This window comes from Globicephala melas, chromosome 8 (assembly GCF_963455315.2).
Source record: "Globicephala melas chromosome 8, mGloMel1.2, whole genome shotgun sequence".
Lineage (NCBI taxonomy): Eukaryota > Metazoa > Chordata > Mammalia > Artiodactyla > Delphinidae > Globicephala > Globicephala melas.
In genome coordinates this window covers 70,986,844-71,006,449 of record NC_083321.1, presented here as the reverse complement: position 1 = coordinate 71,006,449, position 19,606 = coordinate 70,986,844, and the positions used below count along the sequence as shown (strand labels likewise).

At 36.5% G+C, this 19,606-nt stretch overlaps 1 protein-coding gene across 5 annotated transcripts in view; it reads left to right on the top strand.

Moving 5' to 3' along the window:
- Nucleotides 1-250: 250 nt before the first annotated feature.
- MTMR2 (myotubularin related protein 2) overlaps nucleotides 251-19,606 on the top strand; it is a 111,969-nt gene continuing 92,613 nt past the window's right edge. The window contains exons 1-2 of one of the 5 annotated variants that reach the window (XM_060303937.1): nucleotides 366-534; nucleotides 1,688-1,764. Coding sequence is in view for 1 of the 5 variants with exons in the window: in XM_030883716.3 (XP_030739576.1) it covers nucleotides 455-534 (80 nt within the window). In the remaining 4 variants the exon portion in view is untranslated. Of the gene's footprint in view, nucleotides 535-1,687; nucleotides 1,765-8,977; nucleotides 9,049-13,101; nucleotides 13,230-19,606 lie in introns of those variants that run through there. The other 4 variants (XM_030883720.3, XM_030883716.3, XM_060303936.2 and 1 more) reach the window with 4 other exon arrangements.

The following is a 19,606-nucleotide window of genomic DNA, read 5'->3' as shown; positions in this document are numbered from 1 at the left end:
CGTCCTTAAGGTCCTTGTCTCTTTCTTCTCTTGAGACGCTCGTTCGTAACATTCCCTGTTTCCTCTCTCTTATTTTTAAAATGTCCCCTCCTTCCGCAGCCCTGGTCCCTCCTGCTTCACGGAATCCCCTCCCCTCCGGTGCTGCCCCCTCACTTTCCCATCGACCAGCGGAGGCACGGCGGACACAGCTGGCGCGGCGCGTGGGGGCGCTGGGGGGTCACAGCGTGCGTGGCGCGTGGGGGGCGGGCGTCTGAGGGCGCCGCGGGGTCCTCCGGCTCCCCGGCAGCCCCCGCGCGCGGTGCAAGCTGGGGGAACATGGCCGCTTCCGGTCTCCCTCCTGGGCCGGCGCGGGCCTGACCGCGGCCCCTGCCAGTCGCACTCCGCCCTCCGTTTCTCCAGCCCGGCAGTCGCGGAGGTCGCTGCAGGCTTTCTCTCCCGCTGCCTCCGCCGCGCCATGGAGAAGAGCTCGAGTTGCGAGAGTCTTGGCTCCCAGCCGGCAGTAGCACGGCCACCCAGCGTGGATTCCCTGTCCAGGTAACCGGGACGCCCAGGGCCTTGCCCAGCGTCCGAGGGGGATGAAGAGGGGCCGGGGCCTCGCTGGATGGTGCCCCAGCTCGCCGCCTCTGGTTCCAGAAGACTGCGCCGGAATTCCTTCCCTAGGACTGGGAACGTCTTCTTTCTCCCTCTCTGGGGGTTAGAGGCTGGGAAAGAGGAGGTTAAAACTCACTGCTTCTCTTTCGACTCCTCTACCTTTTGTATTCCGAGGTCGTTTTATCCGCGGTTGGGGAAGCCCCGGTTCATTACATTCTCTAATCTTTCATTACTTCTTAATTCATTTTTTGTATAGCTCTTCCCCCATTTCCTCCCTGCCTTTCTCTCTTGACCACTCTTTCCAGAATCATCCTCCAGTGTTTTCTCCATTCGTCTTTAAGTCTTTGCTTTTTGGTTTCTTGCCGACTCTTTCGTCTCTTTCCCTTCGCTTCACTTATTTCTTTTACTATTTTCCTTACATTCTGATCTCCACCCCCGCCCCCCCCCCCCCCTTTGCTTTAAAATGTAAGTAAAAATACCCATCACTGTGCTTCTCTGGTCTGAATCTTGCAGCTGAAAGTCATTATTCCCGAGTAACTAATGAGTGGTAGTTTTCTTCCTTCTTGGGCTACCGGTTCTCCAGGTTATTTCTCTTGTACCAGATGGGATTTTGAGGAGGACTTTACTATGCAGCTTTGCAGAGAGCTGTTGTGAATGTTAACTACACGTGTTTCAGACGCAGTTTTTTCCTTTGGTTTTAAAATAATGATTTAAAATTTTATTAAGAAATAATTGGAAGACCTGTATTTGTTATATGGCCACAATGAAATCAGGTTCTTTTCCATTGAAAAATAGTCTAGTTGTTATTAGAGAGTTATTAGATACTAAACCGCTGTGAAAACACTATTTTCATTTTTTCCTGTGAATAAATTGAAGTTGCTCTGTGTCTTCTAATTCACTTTGGATTCTGCTAGATATGGGTGATACTGCCATTTTTTTTCCTGTGGCTGTTCGGGACCTCATTGGGAAATCATTAGCTGATCCCACCGTTCTAAATTAGATTCTCCTAAATGCGTTCATAGCAACCTGCCCACACTATTTTCAGAGTCCTTAACAAGCACAGTGTAATTGTTGGTTTAATTGTCTTCTCTACTAGGCTGTAAGCTACTTGAGGACAAGGATCGTATTCATCTTCATATCACCAGCATTAAACAGAGACCCTGCCTGTCAGAGGTGCTTAATAAATGTTTTTTTTTTAATTTGTATATTGAGTTATCCAGGAGAGAAGAATTTTTCTTTGTGTTTGATTATGTACAGTGTACATTTGTTTTAAGTATTTTTTAAGTTTATGTTTATTACTTGGAAATTTAGAAAGCTGGGGATTTACACTCAGCTGTAAAATCATTCAGAAAACAGGTTGGAAAATTACAATTTTATGGGAGAATTACGAATGACAACTATGGCTCAGGATAGAATGTAAAGAACAAAAATGAGGCAACTAGTAATCTCATCCAAGGGAGAGGATTTGGAACCACAGGAGGTAGCATAGTGTTGTTAGAAAGAAAGTACTGGAAGTCAGGAGGCTCAGGCTCTTTTAAAGTCCTAGGCTCAGCTAGTGATTTGGCCTGTATCATTTAACCTTTCCAGTCTGCAGTTTTTTCATCTTTTGAAATAAGGGGGTTGATCTAGAAAACCTGTAAGGTCCTTTGGAGCTCTAAAATTCTTTATCTTAATGATAATACTTGATGATAATAACCTTTGTTATGAATTTTTGCAATTACACTAAATAAATGTATGTTAGTATTACAAACTAATGTACCTACCTGTGCCACTTAAGCACAATTATTTTCTAAAAAAAAAAAAAAAAGTCCAGCAACTTTAAAGTTTATATATATACATTTTTAACTTCTTAATGAAACATTATGTTACATATGAATTTGAGAAAATTAAGAACTCCTTGAATTTTGACTAGAGTATGTTAGCTTCATCCCCTCCAGACAAAAATATAAGTATGACTCTACTTCCACAGGAAAATGCCAGCTTTTATTCCTCTTCTCTAGAAGGTGGAAAAATAACATTTGATTGTCTACTGTATACAGTCCACCCTGCTAAATTCTTTCATATCTTTTATTTCATGAATCATTACACCTGTTTGTGGTATTCTCTTTAATCAACATTATAGAAAAGCTGCATTGTAGACACTTGTTAGAAAGCCTAATTTTAAACTTAATTTAGGGTAACAGTCACAGATGATTCTAGTACATGGGGGATGGGGGTGGACAACTGTGGTTATGAAAGCAATGTTAAGTGGCTACCCAGATTAAGTTTATTACCTTTGTTAGCCTATAATAAAGCAAAATATTGGTGTTTGAACTGTATTATCTCAGCCTTTTGCAGAAAACTCACCCTTAAATTGTAGTTATGCTTTTGTTTTATACAATTAGGAAATTTTCATTTTCAAATTTTCAATTAGGAAATTGCCTTGTGAAATTGTTTTGATATCTCCTGTAGAATAATAGTTAATAATACTGTTCAGTGTGTTACAGATTGTCTTTTACACATTTGATTAACAAATTTCTGCTGAGTTTAGTTCCAAGGAAAATTGTTTATGCAAAAAATTATATTTCCTATTTGTTTGAAAATGGAAACTATTAATGCATCTTCAATTTGGCAAAAGACTTAAGTCAGATTTATAACTGAAGTTGGTAATATACTCATCTTTAATTTCTTCAAGTACTTCTGTTAGATGAATTCATTTTAAATATTATGTTTAAATGTGTTAATTTGTAAAATGTTTTACACTGTTCTGGGAAGTAGGAAGAATATAAATCTGAAAAATAGTACTGTAACCTATGTGGTTGCCCATTGTTTTTTGGAAAATGACACACTCCATTTAAGTTGGGTGACTAGCTCTTGTGGGATCTGTAGTTCACACTAAGCATATATTGAATCTTGATATTTATATATCTACTGCCTATGTATGTATCTATAAATCTGTAGTCAGCTCAGAATTGCCGTTGCTCTGGCTTTGCCTTCTAGGTCATCATAGGCCTGATATCTTTGGTCACAGAAGAACAGTTTCATTCTTAATATGATATTCACATAGCAGTTTCCTAATCAGCTGTATATGATTAGGAATTACATCGTCTTGCATCCTTAAAAAAAGTAATTTTCTTTGGTGAGTCCTGCTTGGTATTGTGTACTTCAGTGAGCTGTTCAGCAGCTCTTGTATATCCTGCTATTGTCCATTCATCACACATGTTCTGCCCCATAGAGAGAAAGAGTTGTGAAAAAATTCACTTCAGCACACTGTTTATCTGGCTGTATTCCATAATTTTCTTCTTGTTGGTTTTGCTCTGATTCTTGTGTAGGATATTGATAAAACAACACTGTAGGCTGGATATGGTAGCAAGGGTAGGCCTGAGCCTTAGAATTGTAGAAGTTATACAGCAGAATTTGATACTATATTGGTACTATTCTGCCTTCTTAGTCTGGTTTTCCATTTTGTACCCTGTTATAAAATGTACTGCTTAAGTGAGTTTCTTTGATTACTTTTTACAGTGCATAATCACATGCTAATATATCTGGTGCTGAATATGTGCCCAGTGAATGATTGAATAAAGAAATGTTGACTGAATGTTCACCCCACTTGTCTTATTTGCTGTTTCTATTCAAAGAATTAAAAAGGGTTTTCTTATGTGGATTTGGCCTGTAAAGTCACAACTTCAGGTTCAAGCTGGGAAGTTACCCTTGCATGAAGCCTCTTGACACCCTGAGCTATTTTATTGGCTGCATTATCTTTTCTGTGCCCACTCCTGCATGTCTTCACAACATTGTTTCCTTAGCCTACCGGATTTTCCATCTGTCTTGATTACTTTGGTCTCTTTCTCTCTAATTTATTTTTTCAGTCATTTTATTTAATGTATATTTCTTTCATCCTATATATATATATCCTCATTTTCTAATTACTCTGGGTACCACTTGTTTGTCTCAGATGATTTTGGGTTATCAGTTGATTTCTAGTCTGTATAGTCGTTAGTATTTATGAGCATTCTGTATTTACGTTTAACTTAGATTAAAAAAAATCAGAGGGGAGGTGCACATAATGTAATCAAAAAAGTAGCTCCAACTAATTAGATTTTTGAATTGCATGTCTTCCTTAAAATTATCATCATTTGAAAACAGTAGATCCTGGATTTCTGTTTCTATGAGTTTTGATGGTACTTACAGCCTGAAGAGGTAGGAGAGTTTTTAAGATTTCTAAAATACATTTTGTCATAAGGTCTCATTTCTAGTTTCAGCCCCAAGGTTACTTAGAGGTGATGTAAGTAGGAAATATCCTTTTAGGTTGTTTTTTCAGTAGTGGTGATGGATTTGTATCCAATCACACATTCTTACCAATACTCCTTTTGACTCTTGGCATGTCTTCTGAGGCAGCTGGCCTGATTGGTGGTAGAAACTATAGCTACAGAACAAAGTGAAGCTAATAGGTTGAATCTCCAACCTTGGCCTTGTTATTAACACCTTGCATCAGACATTGAACATTTTGGTAGCCTAAAAATTACTTATTTTGGGTTTCATTATAACAGGACCCTAAAAGAACCTTAAAGTTCTGTTAGATAAGATCCAGTATTCTTGTGAACTAATCAGTAATTGTATATATCTTTCTGGAAGAACATTTAAATTACTTACCAATCAAAAGTATACAAGTTAATACTAAGGCTGAGACTGGGTCCTGTGTATGTTTTATTCTTTCTTCCTTATGCTATCATCAATAGTCTTCTATTAATATAGGTCAGTAGTTCCAGGACAGTAGCATCAGCATCCCTTGGGAATTTGTTAAAATACAGATTTCCTGGGCCTACCTCAAGTCTAACTGAATCAAAAGCTTTGGGGGTAGAGACCGCAGTTTGTATTTTAATAAGACCTCCAGGTGATCCTGATGCATGCTGAAGTTTGAGAACCATTGTCTTGGGTCTTTTCCTGATTGTTGCCTAGTAACTCCATCAATATTAGTTGAAATGGACTAGATTAAGGTCTGTGTTAGAACTACTATAAGCCTGTTACTTAGCACTTTTGTAAAAATACTGACTGAAGTAGTGAGACGTAAAAGTCATCTCTTGTGGATTTATTGTATCTCGCTTTTTGGAAATTTCCTGAGCTTTTTTCTTTCGTAGCTACAAGAAAGAACACCAAATCAAGAATATATGTTTTAGGGTTTTCTTAAAAATAGATCCTTGGTGAGATGCATTAGTGGTAACATACATATTAAAAAAGTATTATAAAGAATTCCAGGAGGCCATCACCTGAACCAATAAAGGATTATGTCCAAGGGAAGGAAATAACCCAGATACAGATGTTCAGTAAGCAGTGAGTTTATTTTGGAAAGCTGCCAGTTAATGCTATTGTATTCAAATTCATCAGGGACAAAGGTTGCATGTGATTCAGGACTTGACCATTCTCTAGATTAGTATAGAATATTTTCTCTTTTTAAAGGAAGTTAGTTTTGAATAGGTAAAGCACTTGCCATCTCTGGGCCTACTCTATAATTTAGTTAAATCAGTGGGTAGGATTAAAACTATTGAGAGGTGATATGGATAGGGAGTGATCTTATAAGCCTGCATTCCACAGGAAGTCAGGTTAAAAGCGGAACTATATAAAATGAAAAGATTGATACAAGGTTCTTAAAATTAAAGGGACTAGATAAGATGCCCTCTTAATGAAAATAATAACCTCAATTCCCTTTCTTGTAGCTTTATTACACAGAACTGATTGTGCTTATCCCTCTTAATGTGTTTCTCTACACGTACCAATGTTGTCATCACTATAGACCACTAATGAGCAAGCTTCACAATTCTTCTCCTGGCCAAGTACATAGTACCCATGCAGTAATTGCTGATGAACTTTCCTTCTTTCAAAGACTCTTTACTGGATGTGATTAACTCTTGACCTCTTTAAGTACTTCTTAGTCTAGATTAAATAAGGGCAAATGCTATGTTTTCAATATAATAAAAATTAACTTTTAAAATGTTTCAACCTATACACTTCAAAAAACCTAAATACACTTACTTGGAAAACTCTTTATTATTTTTTTAAAGTTAGGATTTAGGTTTAGAGTATAACAGAAAATCAAACTAACAGTGGCTTAAAACAGATAATTTTGTGTTTTTTTTTCCCCCCACGGTAAAAGCCCGGAGATAGTTAATACAGATCTGATATAGTGGATATAAAGTATCAAGGACACAGACTCTTTCTGACTTAGTGTATGTTACATTCCAGTGTTAGCTCAAAAACTGAAATTGCTATTGCAATGCTTTACCCATTGGATCTTCATTAGTTGAAAGGAAGGAGGAAGGGAAGAAGAGAGGCATGTTCCTCTATGTAAAGAATACTTTTTTTGAAGTCACATACCGCCTTTAAGCTTACATCCAGTTGGCCAGATCATGGTCCCATGGCCATACCTAGCCACAACGGAGGCTAGGATATGTAGTCTCTTCTGGGAGGCTTTATTCTGAGCTGGACATTGGAGGTCTATCTCTAAGGAATAGGAGAGAATGGGTATTGGAGATAGTCAGCAGCTTCTTCCACGTATACAAATAAATCATCTTAAAGCAAGGAAAATATTTTTCAGTTTGAGTGTACAACACTTAATTTATGCCAAAGGCGTTCTTAGATTTGCCTGCAATGACCATAATAGAAAATGCTTGGAAAGAGATGATATATCATAGCAGACCGAAACAGAGAACTGTATCTTGGAATGCTCTAAACTCTTGAGTTTATAAGCTTTTTACTTTTTTTTGTTTGTATTCTCTTGGGCCAGATTTTTATAATCTTAATCTAGGACCATAAAGGGGATAGACTTATTAATTGCCAGGTGATTAAGAGAAAGGCAAATAGAAATCAGATGAGAAATGATCAGCTGTTATTTCATTTGAAGAGCTCAAGGAGTTGCCTGGTAAAGTAGTGGTGGTATGAGGATGATGGCCTACACTGATTACTCCTCTGCAGTTTGGCGTTCATTTCCAAGCCATGTATCTATGTGTTGTATCTCCCCCTAGAATATTGCATCAGGTCATACTTAGGTATTTTCTCTCCTTTCAGTTCAAAATCTTTGGTCTTCATAAGAGAAATAAAGCAGGCCATTTTGGGTTATGTTAATTTATGAATGCTTTTGCCAGTATCTTATGTTTATTTTTACATCTTCAACCTAAAGGTTTGATTGAAAATTCAGGGAACTCAGTGTTTTATGCGTTTTTGTGTCATCTAACTTAAATATTAATATTTTAAGCATGTAATGTCAAACAGAGGAGTTTAATCATTTGGGGATAAGTAGAGGAGTGTAGAAGAGTCTCTTCTGGGTTGATACAGCATTATTCATTGTGCTTATAGGGTTTAATAGGCATGGGTTACAAATGTATCCATCTCCTTAACAGAATTGCCATTACTGAAAACAGCAAGTGAATAGTTGTTCACCTAGGCCTTTGTTAGGAGGTTGTATATTAGCAAAAGGTGTAATAACTTTGGCTGATGATGGGCTAGTGATTATGAGCCTTAATTTTCTTGAGTTGAGCTGGGAAATGCAGCAAATGTCAAAAATAAAATTTTAATATGATATGAATGTCCTCTGTTACTAGTATTGGATAATACTCTTCCATTTTAACCAAAGGCAGTACCTAAAAATATGAACATCTGAGATAAGCTTTGCTTTTCAAGTGGTAGAAAGTTGTTGTAGTAAACAATTAATAGTATTAATATCAACAGTCCCAATAATAATAATATAAATAATAGCACTTAACATTTATTGAGTGCTTACTATATGCTAGGCATAGTGGTAAATCCCTTATATGCATTTTCTCATATAATCCTCATAACTGTATAAAATAAACAGTATTACTGTTTCCATTTTACAGATGAGAAAACTGAAGATTAGGGAGAGCGGTTTGACATTTGAACCCAAGTCATTTTTAACGTCAGAGTCTCTGTGCCGTAATGAGCTCATCATACCTGACGATCTGGTGCCCCAGCTCCAGGGCAAAACTTGGTAGTTAAGGGCAGTCCCAGGGCAGGCCAGTTGGGTTGTTTTGATGAGGAAATGAGTTTCCTTGACCAGCTGTACTGCTGAGCAGGAGAAGGATAAGGTACACAATACATTAGTGAATTCAGAATGTCCATCTTTGGAGAGAATTTTCTCTAGCTTTGAATGTTTTTTCTTCTGACAGAAAACAGGATTTTTTTTTCTTTGCCTGATGATTAAGAGGATAGTATCATTTTCATTCAGAAGAATAGTTTTACATTTTGAACATCAGATAAATAAAAAAGCAAGTAAACATGATGCCTCTTCCCAACCCTCCCTCCCCTGTAGGCTTCACAGAATACTTTAGAATACTTTACTGTAGGGTTCCTTAAATATCTGAATTCCCCTAAGTTCCTTTGTGTTTGTTTACAGTTAATGTGTTAAGAGCCATTGACATTTGAAGATCATCAGAAGTGAAGATAAAACATCTCAAAAATTATAATGTAAGTGAATGGGAAAATGGAAATAAAAAATGGACAGAAGGGAATATTGCCAACAATATTTCTGCAATTCATATATTACCCCAAATGCAATTTATGCATATGACTAACCAGTAACTTCAAACTTTAGTCCCAATTCCAAGTCCTAGTTCTTAAAATTCTGTTCTCTTCTACCTAGGGAAAATAGCCACTAAGTTTTAGTCATCAGTAATTTTCCATTAGGATTCTTTTGGCTTCCATGTACTGTTTTTTGCTTTTTTCTCCTTAGTACTTTGCACTTTCACAGGGGGTTATGTTGTATTTAAAATTGTACGTGTGTAGAGACTGAGGTCTTCGCTTTCTAGCTGCTGATGTATGTTTTGCACAGTTTTAATTTTACTATCATTCTTTATGTTTCTTGGCAGAACTATGACCAGTAAGCTAGCTAGCCTCCTCCCTGCCTTCCCTTCTGTCTTTACCAGCTCCCTTCCTTCCTTTCTTACTCTCTGTAAGTATTTGTTTAACGTAGATTATGTCCTGAACATTGAGCTAGATCCAGAATTCCTAAGACCTTGTTTCTGAAATAAGTTATGTCATCTTGTTATGTCATCTTTTTATACAGTTGGTACATTAGAGATCATGTAGTTAATTTCTCAAGTGTGGCTGAGGCCCGCCTGCACATCTCAGTCACTTGTGGTTCTTGGTGAACACTTAGCTTCCTGGGTTCCAGGCCAGACATTCTGAATCACTGGGAGTGGGCCCAGGAGTCTTTACTTAAAGTGAGAACCCCACCGATCCAGTTACTTTTTGGATTCTAGTACAGCTCTATAAGTTTGCAGTTGAGGGAACGACCTAGAGAAGTTTAATAACTTTACCCAAAGGCACCATAAGTGTTAGAAGGCCAGGAATGGTTGGTGGTGTTTTCTCCAAAGTCATGGAGATATTTAGTGCCAGAAGTGATCTGCTGACTCCTAGACTTCAAGTCACGTTGTGGGTTTTATTAGGCCAGACAGCGTATATATATAAAATCATAGGCAGTTTATCACTGTTCCTGAAAAAAGTAACTAAAAAAATAACTGAAGAACATCAACTGTTTGTTTCTTCATCTTTAGTCAGATATATGACTGGTTCTGATTTTGAAATCACTGGGGTTGGGGGAAACCCCTGGTAGTCCAGGAAGAGGAAAAAAACCTTTTATTCCCCCCATGGCACTATCCCTACTTGGTCTTTAAATTTTATGCTTCTGAAAAGGAAGGATCTGATTTCCTTTTTGAATGATGGGTAGCTAGCATAGTGCTTTGCAAATAGTAGGTGCTTGATAAATAGTATGAACAGGTTACTGTTAAAACTTTGTTTTTTTTCCTTTGTATTCTATAAGCTATTATTAGGAGTGGTTTTATTTGCATTGTACAGAAGCTGATACTTTGTATACCATGCCAGAGACCTTAAATAATTGAAGTCATTTATATTTATGATACTCCATTGTTGTAGTTGATATTCACAATATCTCTGAGGGACTAAATTATTCTAAAGTATTTTCTGAACTATATGTATTTGAATTAATTTTAATGTTGTATGTGTTTTATATTGTATTGTGTATGGCATATTGATAGTTACTGAATTGTAACCTTACATTAGTAAATGTCGTTATCCAATTTTCTTTGAAATATTCTGTAATTCTCAAATTAACGACTGAGTTTAACTATAAAATGCTATTACTCAATTTTCCGGAAATTTTGGGACATGTTTTAACTGTAAGATTTTTAAAGACATTTTAAGATCACATATTCATTTCTAATAAGCTGTATTTTTGTAATTTAAAATTTTCTTCCCATGAAATATTTTTGTTTGCTCTTTTTGTAACCACAGACTTAAAATTGTAAATATGGTGGTTCTAAAAAGGAGCCTTATCACGCAGTATAATTCCTTCATTGTATTCCTTGATACTTTCTTAGGCCTGTGGTTTTTAGTTCGGATTCTACTTCTTAACTATGACCTTGGATGAGTCCCTTGATTTCTCTGAGCCTGATTCCCTTATCTGGAAAAGGGTAAAATGATACTTGCTGTCCTATTTTTACAGAATCGCTGTGAGACCTAAATATGGTGACTTATGCTGATGACAATAATTTAAAAGAATAGTTAATGCCTGTGTAGTGTGTACCATGTAGTAGGCACTGTTTTAACTATTTTACATATATTCATTTAATTTTCATAACAGTCCCGTGAGGTATAAGAATTATCATTATCCCCACTTTACAGATGAGGAATCTGAGGCACAGAGAGGTTAAGTAACTTCCTTGAGGTCACAACAGGGTGGTAGAACCAGAATTTAGTACCAGGCAATCTAGCCCCAGAGTTGGTAATATGTATGGAAGATAAATGTGTATGAGAGCTCTTTGACATTTGTAAAAGGCTATACTAACGTTAAGTATTATTATTCTAAAAGTACTTTAAAAGAGAGATGTTTTCCTCATCCTTTTTATACAGATAGAGGAAAAAAAGGCAAAAACAAGCAAGAAAAAACAACCAGCTTAATCTGGTAAATAGAGAATAGTATTCAAAATTAAGAAGGGATAAATCACAGAATGATGCCAATACATTAGATTTTTAATTTAACCATTCCAGGCTAGGAAGAGGAAGAGACGTTGAATGCTCTTATTTTCCTACAAAATGTTTTAGTGAGTGCAGGACAAAACAAAATAAAACACCTATTCACTTATATGACTGAAGTTTGTGCAGAAAAGTAATATCTCATTATGCTGATGGGGTCGTTACCAATTAATAGTAATAATTTGTTTTTCTCTGTCTTGGGAAAACAAAATGTCTGTCTAGATAGCCTAAAGAATGGATATGTGACTTCATGGTTTTAATAATGAATTCAGATTTGCATGATGGAATGAGAAAATTACATGCAAGGTCATTTATCAAAGCATGAATTCCCCGTGTGTTTTCTATTGTTTGTCCAGTTAAAAGTGTTTGTTGAGCAAGCATTTACAGAATAGGTCAACTCTCCTCTTTTTAGTGTTTCTGCCCTTATACTTCAATTTGGATGGAAGTGTTCATTTCTGAAAGGAAATGCAATTTCAATGTAGTGTGCTTTGAGCTCTATTCTTTCAACTTTCAGTTTAGTGCCACATTTTTCCTAGCTAAATTGCTAACTTTTCCTCTCTAGGCTACTTATGAATCCATGTGAGTTTTAATTTCAGCTCACATCAGAGTTTGGATCAGGATTTTTGAAGGGGTTCTGAGAAACTCTTTTAAGGAGTTGCTGAGGGTGTTGGGATTGGTGCTGGGACTGAAAGTCCCTCCTCCTGTCCAATTCTCACCCCATTCCCCGTGGACACACTCATTTTGGCTAGAATACTTTGGCTTTTACCTATTTATTTATATTTCCAGATAGGATCTTTGAAGAAATAATACTCTGCAGAAGAAAAACATGTATGTAAACCATTTCTATACAACCTGGTTTTTCACACTTTCTGTTGCATTACCAAGTAATATGCCCTAACTTTTAGTTAGGGAAATGTAGTTGATAGACCTGAAAATAAAATAATACAAATTAAACTGTATCCAAGGTCATGTGTACCTCAGAACCTAGAGATTTTCCAGACTAAGTGCCAACATGCACTGCACCAGCTGTCTCAGAGCTCAGATCTCCTTTGTTTCTCAGAAGAATACAAAATGTAGGCTCTCATCTGTCAATCAGATGCCATGATGGTAAGATCACTTATGTCATCTCTTTTATACTATAGATTGGTTAAGTTAAGAAATTCAGATTTCTGGTGTAGCATTTAAAAAAATAATTACTATAAGCTGTAATTAATTTGTTGGGGGAGTTGTTTTTCTATTTTGGAGATCCTGCAAATATTCTGACAATACGTCTTTTGTATCCTAAGTGCATTATACACACTGCAGGCCCTTTTTTTTTTTTAATAAAATTTCCCAAAGAATGACTAATAGAGCATGAACAGTGCTTATGCACTGTAGTCCATTGTGTAAGTATTGACAGCAAAATTTGCATTTCTAGAAAAGCTCGTTCACAGTCAGAACGTAGAATACATTCTTTAATGTTCTTGGGCAAACATGCTATGTATGTGTTCAGGACATTACTTACAGGAGAATACTTTTTTGAAAAGAACCTTTTCTTTCCATGGAATACTGAAGAAAAATTGAATTAGCAGTAGGAGTGAAGCAGTTTAAATAAGGCAAGTGATTTAAATCTTATTGTAATGATTATAGTCAGTAATGACTGGAAATAAAAGAAATTAAATCCTCGGGAGGCATTGTTTACTAGGATATATGGAAAGATAGGTGACTTGTTTCTAGGTTGTTTTGAATTAAGAGGGTAAAATGTTGGTATGTTTATCTGCATCCCTAATTTTCAGACACACTTTTTCACTTTTGCTAGAAATGTTTTTATGGGATTTTGAAATGTCACATCAGGAGAACTAAGAGGAGTATGACTATATTTTTGGCATCATTTAGTGCTTGAATTTTATTGTGAAATACCACCAGTGTTGGTGCGATTGACAATAAAGTAATGTTAATTCCATTAACAGTCCAGCAAACCAGCAGAGTCAACGAGGGTCAGTGCTTTGCTAACAGTTACATTGAAAAATACTGGTGATGGAATTGGTTTTGTGATTGAAGCTTTGGGCCAGTCTTCTGCTTGAATCTATCAGAAGTTACACAGGATGCATGTATGCATGTGTGTGAGGGTGTGTGTGTGTGTGTGTGTGTGTGTGTGTGTGTGTGTTGTGTATATGTACATATTTATATGTATTAAAAAATTTTCCCCTTGATATTTGTGCTTAGTATTCAGTGATTCGTCCGTTAACTAAAACTTTTTTTTTACGTTTGAAAGTTTATACGTTTAGTTATCTTAGTCAAATGAAGACATTTTACAGTGTACATCTGAGTGAAAAGTACTTTTAGGGCCAAGGGCTCTGCTTCATTTTAATTTAATTAGTGGGTTCCTTTTTAAAAGGAGACCCTTATTTCTGATTTCATACTGTTTTCCTTTCTGACAAGGGTACTCTTGTATTTCCATGATGCTATTCATTGAACGCTTTCTACCAGTTAAGTATTTAGTACGAATTGCTTTCTACAGGTCATGTTTTTTATCCTTACTATGGTCTTAATAAGATATCATTACCTTATTTTATAAAGAAAGAAATTAGGTTAAGTAACTTGCTTGAATTATTTGCTAAGCGGGAAACCAAGTCCTTGTGACCCTGCAGCTCATATTTTCAGCTACTGAGCACTTCTCCATCTGTGCTCTATGCTTTGTGTTCTCTTCTGTGTTTCCATTGCGTCCTTTATAGCCTTTCAGTCCCACATTTTACTATTATGAGATACTTAGATATCCAGCATCTTCCTTAGACCATAAGTCCCTTGAAGAAAATGAATCTGTTTTCAACACTGTCCCCAGTACATGATACATTGGTGATGTCAGTAAATGTCTATGAGAGGGGAGGGTATGAAATAGGAGACTTAGGAAGTTCCTGCCGCGCAAATGGAGGGGAAGAGTGTGAAGAGCCAGAGGGAAGATGGCTAAGAGGCCTTTAGTGGAGGTAGAGATTCTTAGTCTCCATCCTTGAAGGAAGCTGAGGGATACTTTGAGGCATGGGAATATTTGGAATTGATAAGTGACCCCTGCTATCTGGAGACAGATTTTTCTGCCTTTGCAGCATTACCAGGGATGCTTGTAAGTTCACTAGTATTGAGGCAAGAAATACTTTTGTGGTAGGTACAAAAATTCATTTGTTTAGACATAATTGTCATAATTAGCAAGTTTTTAGCCTGATTAATTCTCAGGAATAAGTATAACTTTAAAAAAATCTAACTGAAACAAACAAAAAAATTGAAAAGTGGAGAGTACCTTATTTAATACTATATATTTTGAAAAGCATATAAAGAGTAATTTCTATCTTCCTACCAATGATTAGTTTGTATAACTCTGTTCGCCTAAATGCTACACTTTGACATAGTAGAACTTTTGAGACCGAAAGGGTGGAACCTTGCTCTTAGGAATAGTGTAGCAAGGGAAAAAGATACTCTGTTGCAATAACAATATACCAGTAAATGTGCGGGAAAGACTAAGAGTCAGATGATGGGATTTCTGTTTTGATCTTGTGGTGGAAAGAAAACTGCATCACTCTGACTGAGATAGTGGCAGGACTATTGAAAAATAGTATGATAGTGCTGTCCTGTATTATGCCTCTCTTAGTCACTATAAAGCTAAGTTCAGTTCTTTCATAGGTATGTGTGTATGTTCATTTGGTTATTTTGCGGAGCCAGAAGTTAACATTTAAATAATATTGACTTGATTCCTTTAAATTAGGAATAAAGAGAATAATATAGTTTAGGGTAGAATAAGAAGTGGGTTAAAGAGGGGAGTTCTACTGGGAATGGTTTCCCATTTACAATGGCCATGGCTCTGCAAATTTGGATAAGCACATCTGAGAATGTAAATTGTTTGCATGTTCATATAATCTTTAACTGGTCTTCCAAAGGATTATACAACAGATCAGAATTTAGAATATCACGCAGTTTTATTCTGAGATATTTTGAGCCTCCTGAGAAAAGCAGTCTACATATGAATAAGTATAAAGAATAATTAGTATTAGTAACAAGAGTATTCCACAGTGCTGGTTATATTTTTATCAGTTTTGTAGCTTTTGAGAAAATATTCTCTCTATAACAACTTTATTAATTTCTAAAATGTGTGTTTTATTTATACTTTTTTTTTGACATAGCACACTTCTCTAAGTACAGACATTACTGCTCTTGAGGGCAGAAATTGTTTGGCCTACCCTTGAGGTATTATGATTGTTTTTGTTCCGAAGTACACTTACCTTTCCATTATTCTGAACCTTATTAATAACCTGCAGGTTATCCAGGGCCAGGGAATGTTGTATTTATTTATGGCTTAGGTATTTGAACCTTGTCAGTGTTTTTTTATACCTCCATTAAAGGATTTATAGGAACAGAATGATTATAATTTGATACTATTTCTTAATAACAATTCTGATAAAAGGTTTGGGCAGAAAAGTGCCCACACTAATTGAAAATGAATAAAATTTCACGATGTTGCTGCTGTGTGACGGCCTTTTCATAGGGAAAGTTTATGCAGTATACGTAAGAAATAATGTTGACGGAGAAGTCTTTGAATCACATTTTCATATGGGACAATAGTTTATTTCTATGTATGTATGCATGAGTGTGTATAAGAGGGAAGAGTTGGGGGCATTATGACTATCAAGAGCTGAAAGGGATATTAAAAATGTTAAAATCCAGTTTAGCAAATATTTCCAATAGTTAGAACCATAACTCTTCATTTATAATCCTAGAATTCTATCTCTAGGATTTTTATGCTCTGAATCATAGAACCTTAGATTTGAACTTTGAGACCATCTTGTATAGCAGCTCCACCCCTCAGGTCTTCCTTATGACTTGAATGTCATTATTCACAAAGCCCCTCACTTCCTCAACACTTCTGCTCCATTTTGGAGATCACTCTCATCAAGGAAAAGAGGCATTGGGTACAGGAAATGACCCTTTTGGTAGACTGTCAATTAAATGGAATATGGATAGTGGAGAATGATTGCTTAGTTTGGAACCATAGTTGTATTTCTCATTTAAGCATACATTTGGAAGAATCCTTTTTGTCATTGAGGGCAGGTGACATTTCATGATTAAAGCAGATACTATGGAATGGTTATAGTTTAATTTGAATAGTAACACCACAATTCTTTTCATCTTGACTCTTTGAATCACTCTGTGAAACTGTTATGAAACTAATGGTCATTAAAAAAAAAGTATTTGGACCATGAACCTGTGACTATGTCATCTTTTCATTTGTGTGCCTAAATTCTATCCAATTTGGCTTTTGTCAAAAATAAGATGATGTGATTTTTTTTTTTTCTGGACATCCGGTGACTTTTCCACGAGTCTTTTACTGTTTGTCATGATAGATTTGATCATCTCAAATATAAATAGACATTTATTTAATGTCTTTTCCTATAAATCAGTTATTCCTTTAAATTATTTTAGTGTAAATAGGTCTGGCTTACCATTTTAAATATAATGGATATGTCCTAAATGCTAACCTCTGAGGAGCTCTGATTTTTATTTGGGAAGTTTTCTTGGTACATAAGCATTTATTTTGCACATTTTACCTAACTAGAAAACGTAAGCTTGCTTGAAAACATTAGCAAAGAACCGTAAGAAATAGCTGTGACTCAAAGATGAATGTGATGAGGAGGGTATATATCCAAGGAGTCATCCAGGAGGAATGGTGTTAATGTGGAAAGTCTTCCTGAGAAGATGCCTTGTTTCTTAGGTAGCCCCATGTATATCTTAAACATTTTAACAGTAACTTCATTTTCCATATTTTAGTACATTATCAGTTGTTGGATGCTGGTCCCTCCCCGCCCCCCTTAGTAGTGGTGTTTATATATAAAAGAATCTTAATGCTTAGATAGCATTTTCACATCATTTTAGAACTACCCAGTGAGATAAGAACGAGTATCAGTATTTTTATCCCTACTTTGCAGTATGAAATTGAGGCTCTGAGAGGCTAAATGACTTTCCATGGTTTACGAGACCTAATTTTCCTTTCTCTTCTTGTAGCTTAAGCTTACATGTCCTAGTTGGGGTGAGAGAATAGTTTGTGTGTTAGCATCCTCCAAAGTGTCCCATGCTTCATACTGTGAAGGTGCTTTGCAGTATGGTTACTTATAATAATCCATTATTAAACGCTTAATGGTAGACTTCCCTTTTTGGTTATGAAATGACATAGTACACGGCATTTGTGTTGAAAGCAGAAAGGATCTTATGTTTCCAACAATGATTTAATAATTGGAACTGGTTGCTAGAGGGGAAATATGAAATTTCCTTTTCCAGAAGTTATTTTTGCTTTCTTGTCATGTTTTAAATAAATTGTATTACAATTTATTTAAATAATACAATAAATTGTATTTTCTCTGGCAGAGACTATCTGATTATGGATAATTTAGCTCCTTGCTTCTTTAAGGATAAAATTGTTAGAGTTTCATTTGTTTTAATTCTTCAACCCTGTGTTTAACCTCATTCTGTTAAACTGGTGTTCTCTGATGACAGTAGGCAGCATCCCATTCCAGCATCCATTAGATAAAAATAGTATTTTACATTGTTAAGGTGTTTCTGTCAGGTAATGTGCTAAGCTCTTTGCATGCATTATTTTATTTACTCTTTATCAGTATGTGAACTGTTTCTGGCATGTGGTAAGTAAGTACTCAGCAAGTATTAACTAAATGGAGGAAACAGAAAATAAATAAGTAAAACAAAAAGTATGTCAGATAGCAATGAGTGTTTTGGGAAAAATAAAGCAGGGAGGATAAATAGAGAATGAGTGGGTGGGTTTGGAGTTGTTTGCAATTTTAAATAGAATGGCCAGGGAAGATCTCACTAAGTAGGCAACATCTGAGCAAAAAAGCTGAAGAAAGTAAAGGAAGAAATGGAATATCTAGGAGAAGAGAGTTACAGATAGAGGTAATGGAAGATACGAAGGACTTGAAGTGGGAGCTTGCCTGGTGTGTTTGAGGAACAGCAAGGGCTTCTGTGTTGTTATAGTGCAAAGGAGCAGAGGGGGGAATAGTAGAAGATGAGGTCAGGGAGGTAAGGGTGGGGGCAGATGTGAAAGCCTTTTGGGCCGTATTAAGGACTTTGGCTTTTGTTTTGAGTGAGATGGGAAGGTAGTGGAAGGTTTTTGGCCGAGGAGTGACTATGTCAGATGTTTCAGAAGGATCACTGTGGCTGCTGTGTTAAGAACAGACTAGGATGCAGAAGCAGGGAGACTGGTTTTTAGGCAATTGGAATCATCCAGGAGGGAGATGATGGTAGTAGCCGAAGAGGAGAGAGAAATGATTGGATACTAGACATGTTTTGAGGGTTCAGCCAATAGGATTTCCTGATGGATTGAACATGTAGTGTAGGAGAAGAGTCAAAGTTGACTCCAGACTTTTTGGCTCAAGAAAGTATAGAAGGATAGAATTAACATTTACTAAGATGTTAGAGCTGGTTTCAGGAAGAAGAGCAGGAATTTGGTTTGGGGCATGTTGTTCACCTGGAGGTGTTACATAAATAAGTTATTGGAATCTGGAATTCAAGAGAAAAGTGTGGGATAATGCTATACATTTGGGTTCATCAATTTAGAGATGTTAAAGTTGTGAGACTGGATGAAATTATTAAGGAGGGGAGGTGTACATAGAGAAGATAAGTTTCAAGGACTGAGAGTTTAGGGGTACTCCAGTGTAAGGAGATTCAGAAGTGAGAAGGAATCACTACAGGAGACCTGAGAGGAAGAAAGGCTCGTGATGTAGCCGTAAGAGTACAGTGTTTTGGAAGCCAAGGATAGAAAGTATTTCAAGAAGGAAGGATCAGCTATGTCAAATGCTGCTTATAGATGAGGACTAAGTATTGACAATTGAGTTTAGCAAAGTGCAGGTTCTTGATGGCCTGACAAAAGCATTTTTGTTGGCGCATTGGAAGTGGGTTCAGAGAGAATGAGAAGTGAGGAATTGGAAGCAGTGAGTAGACA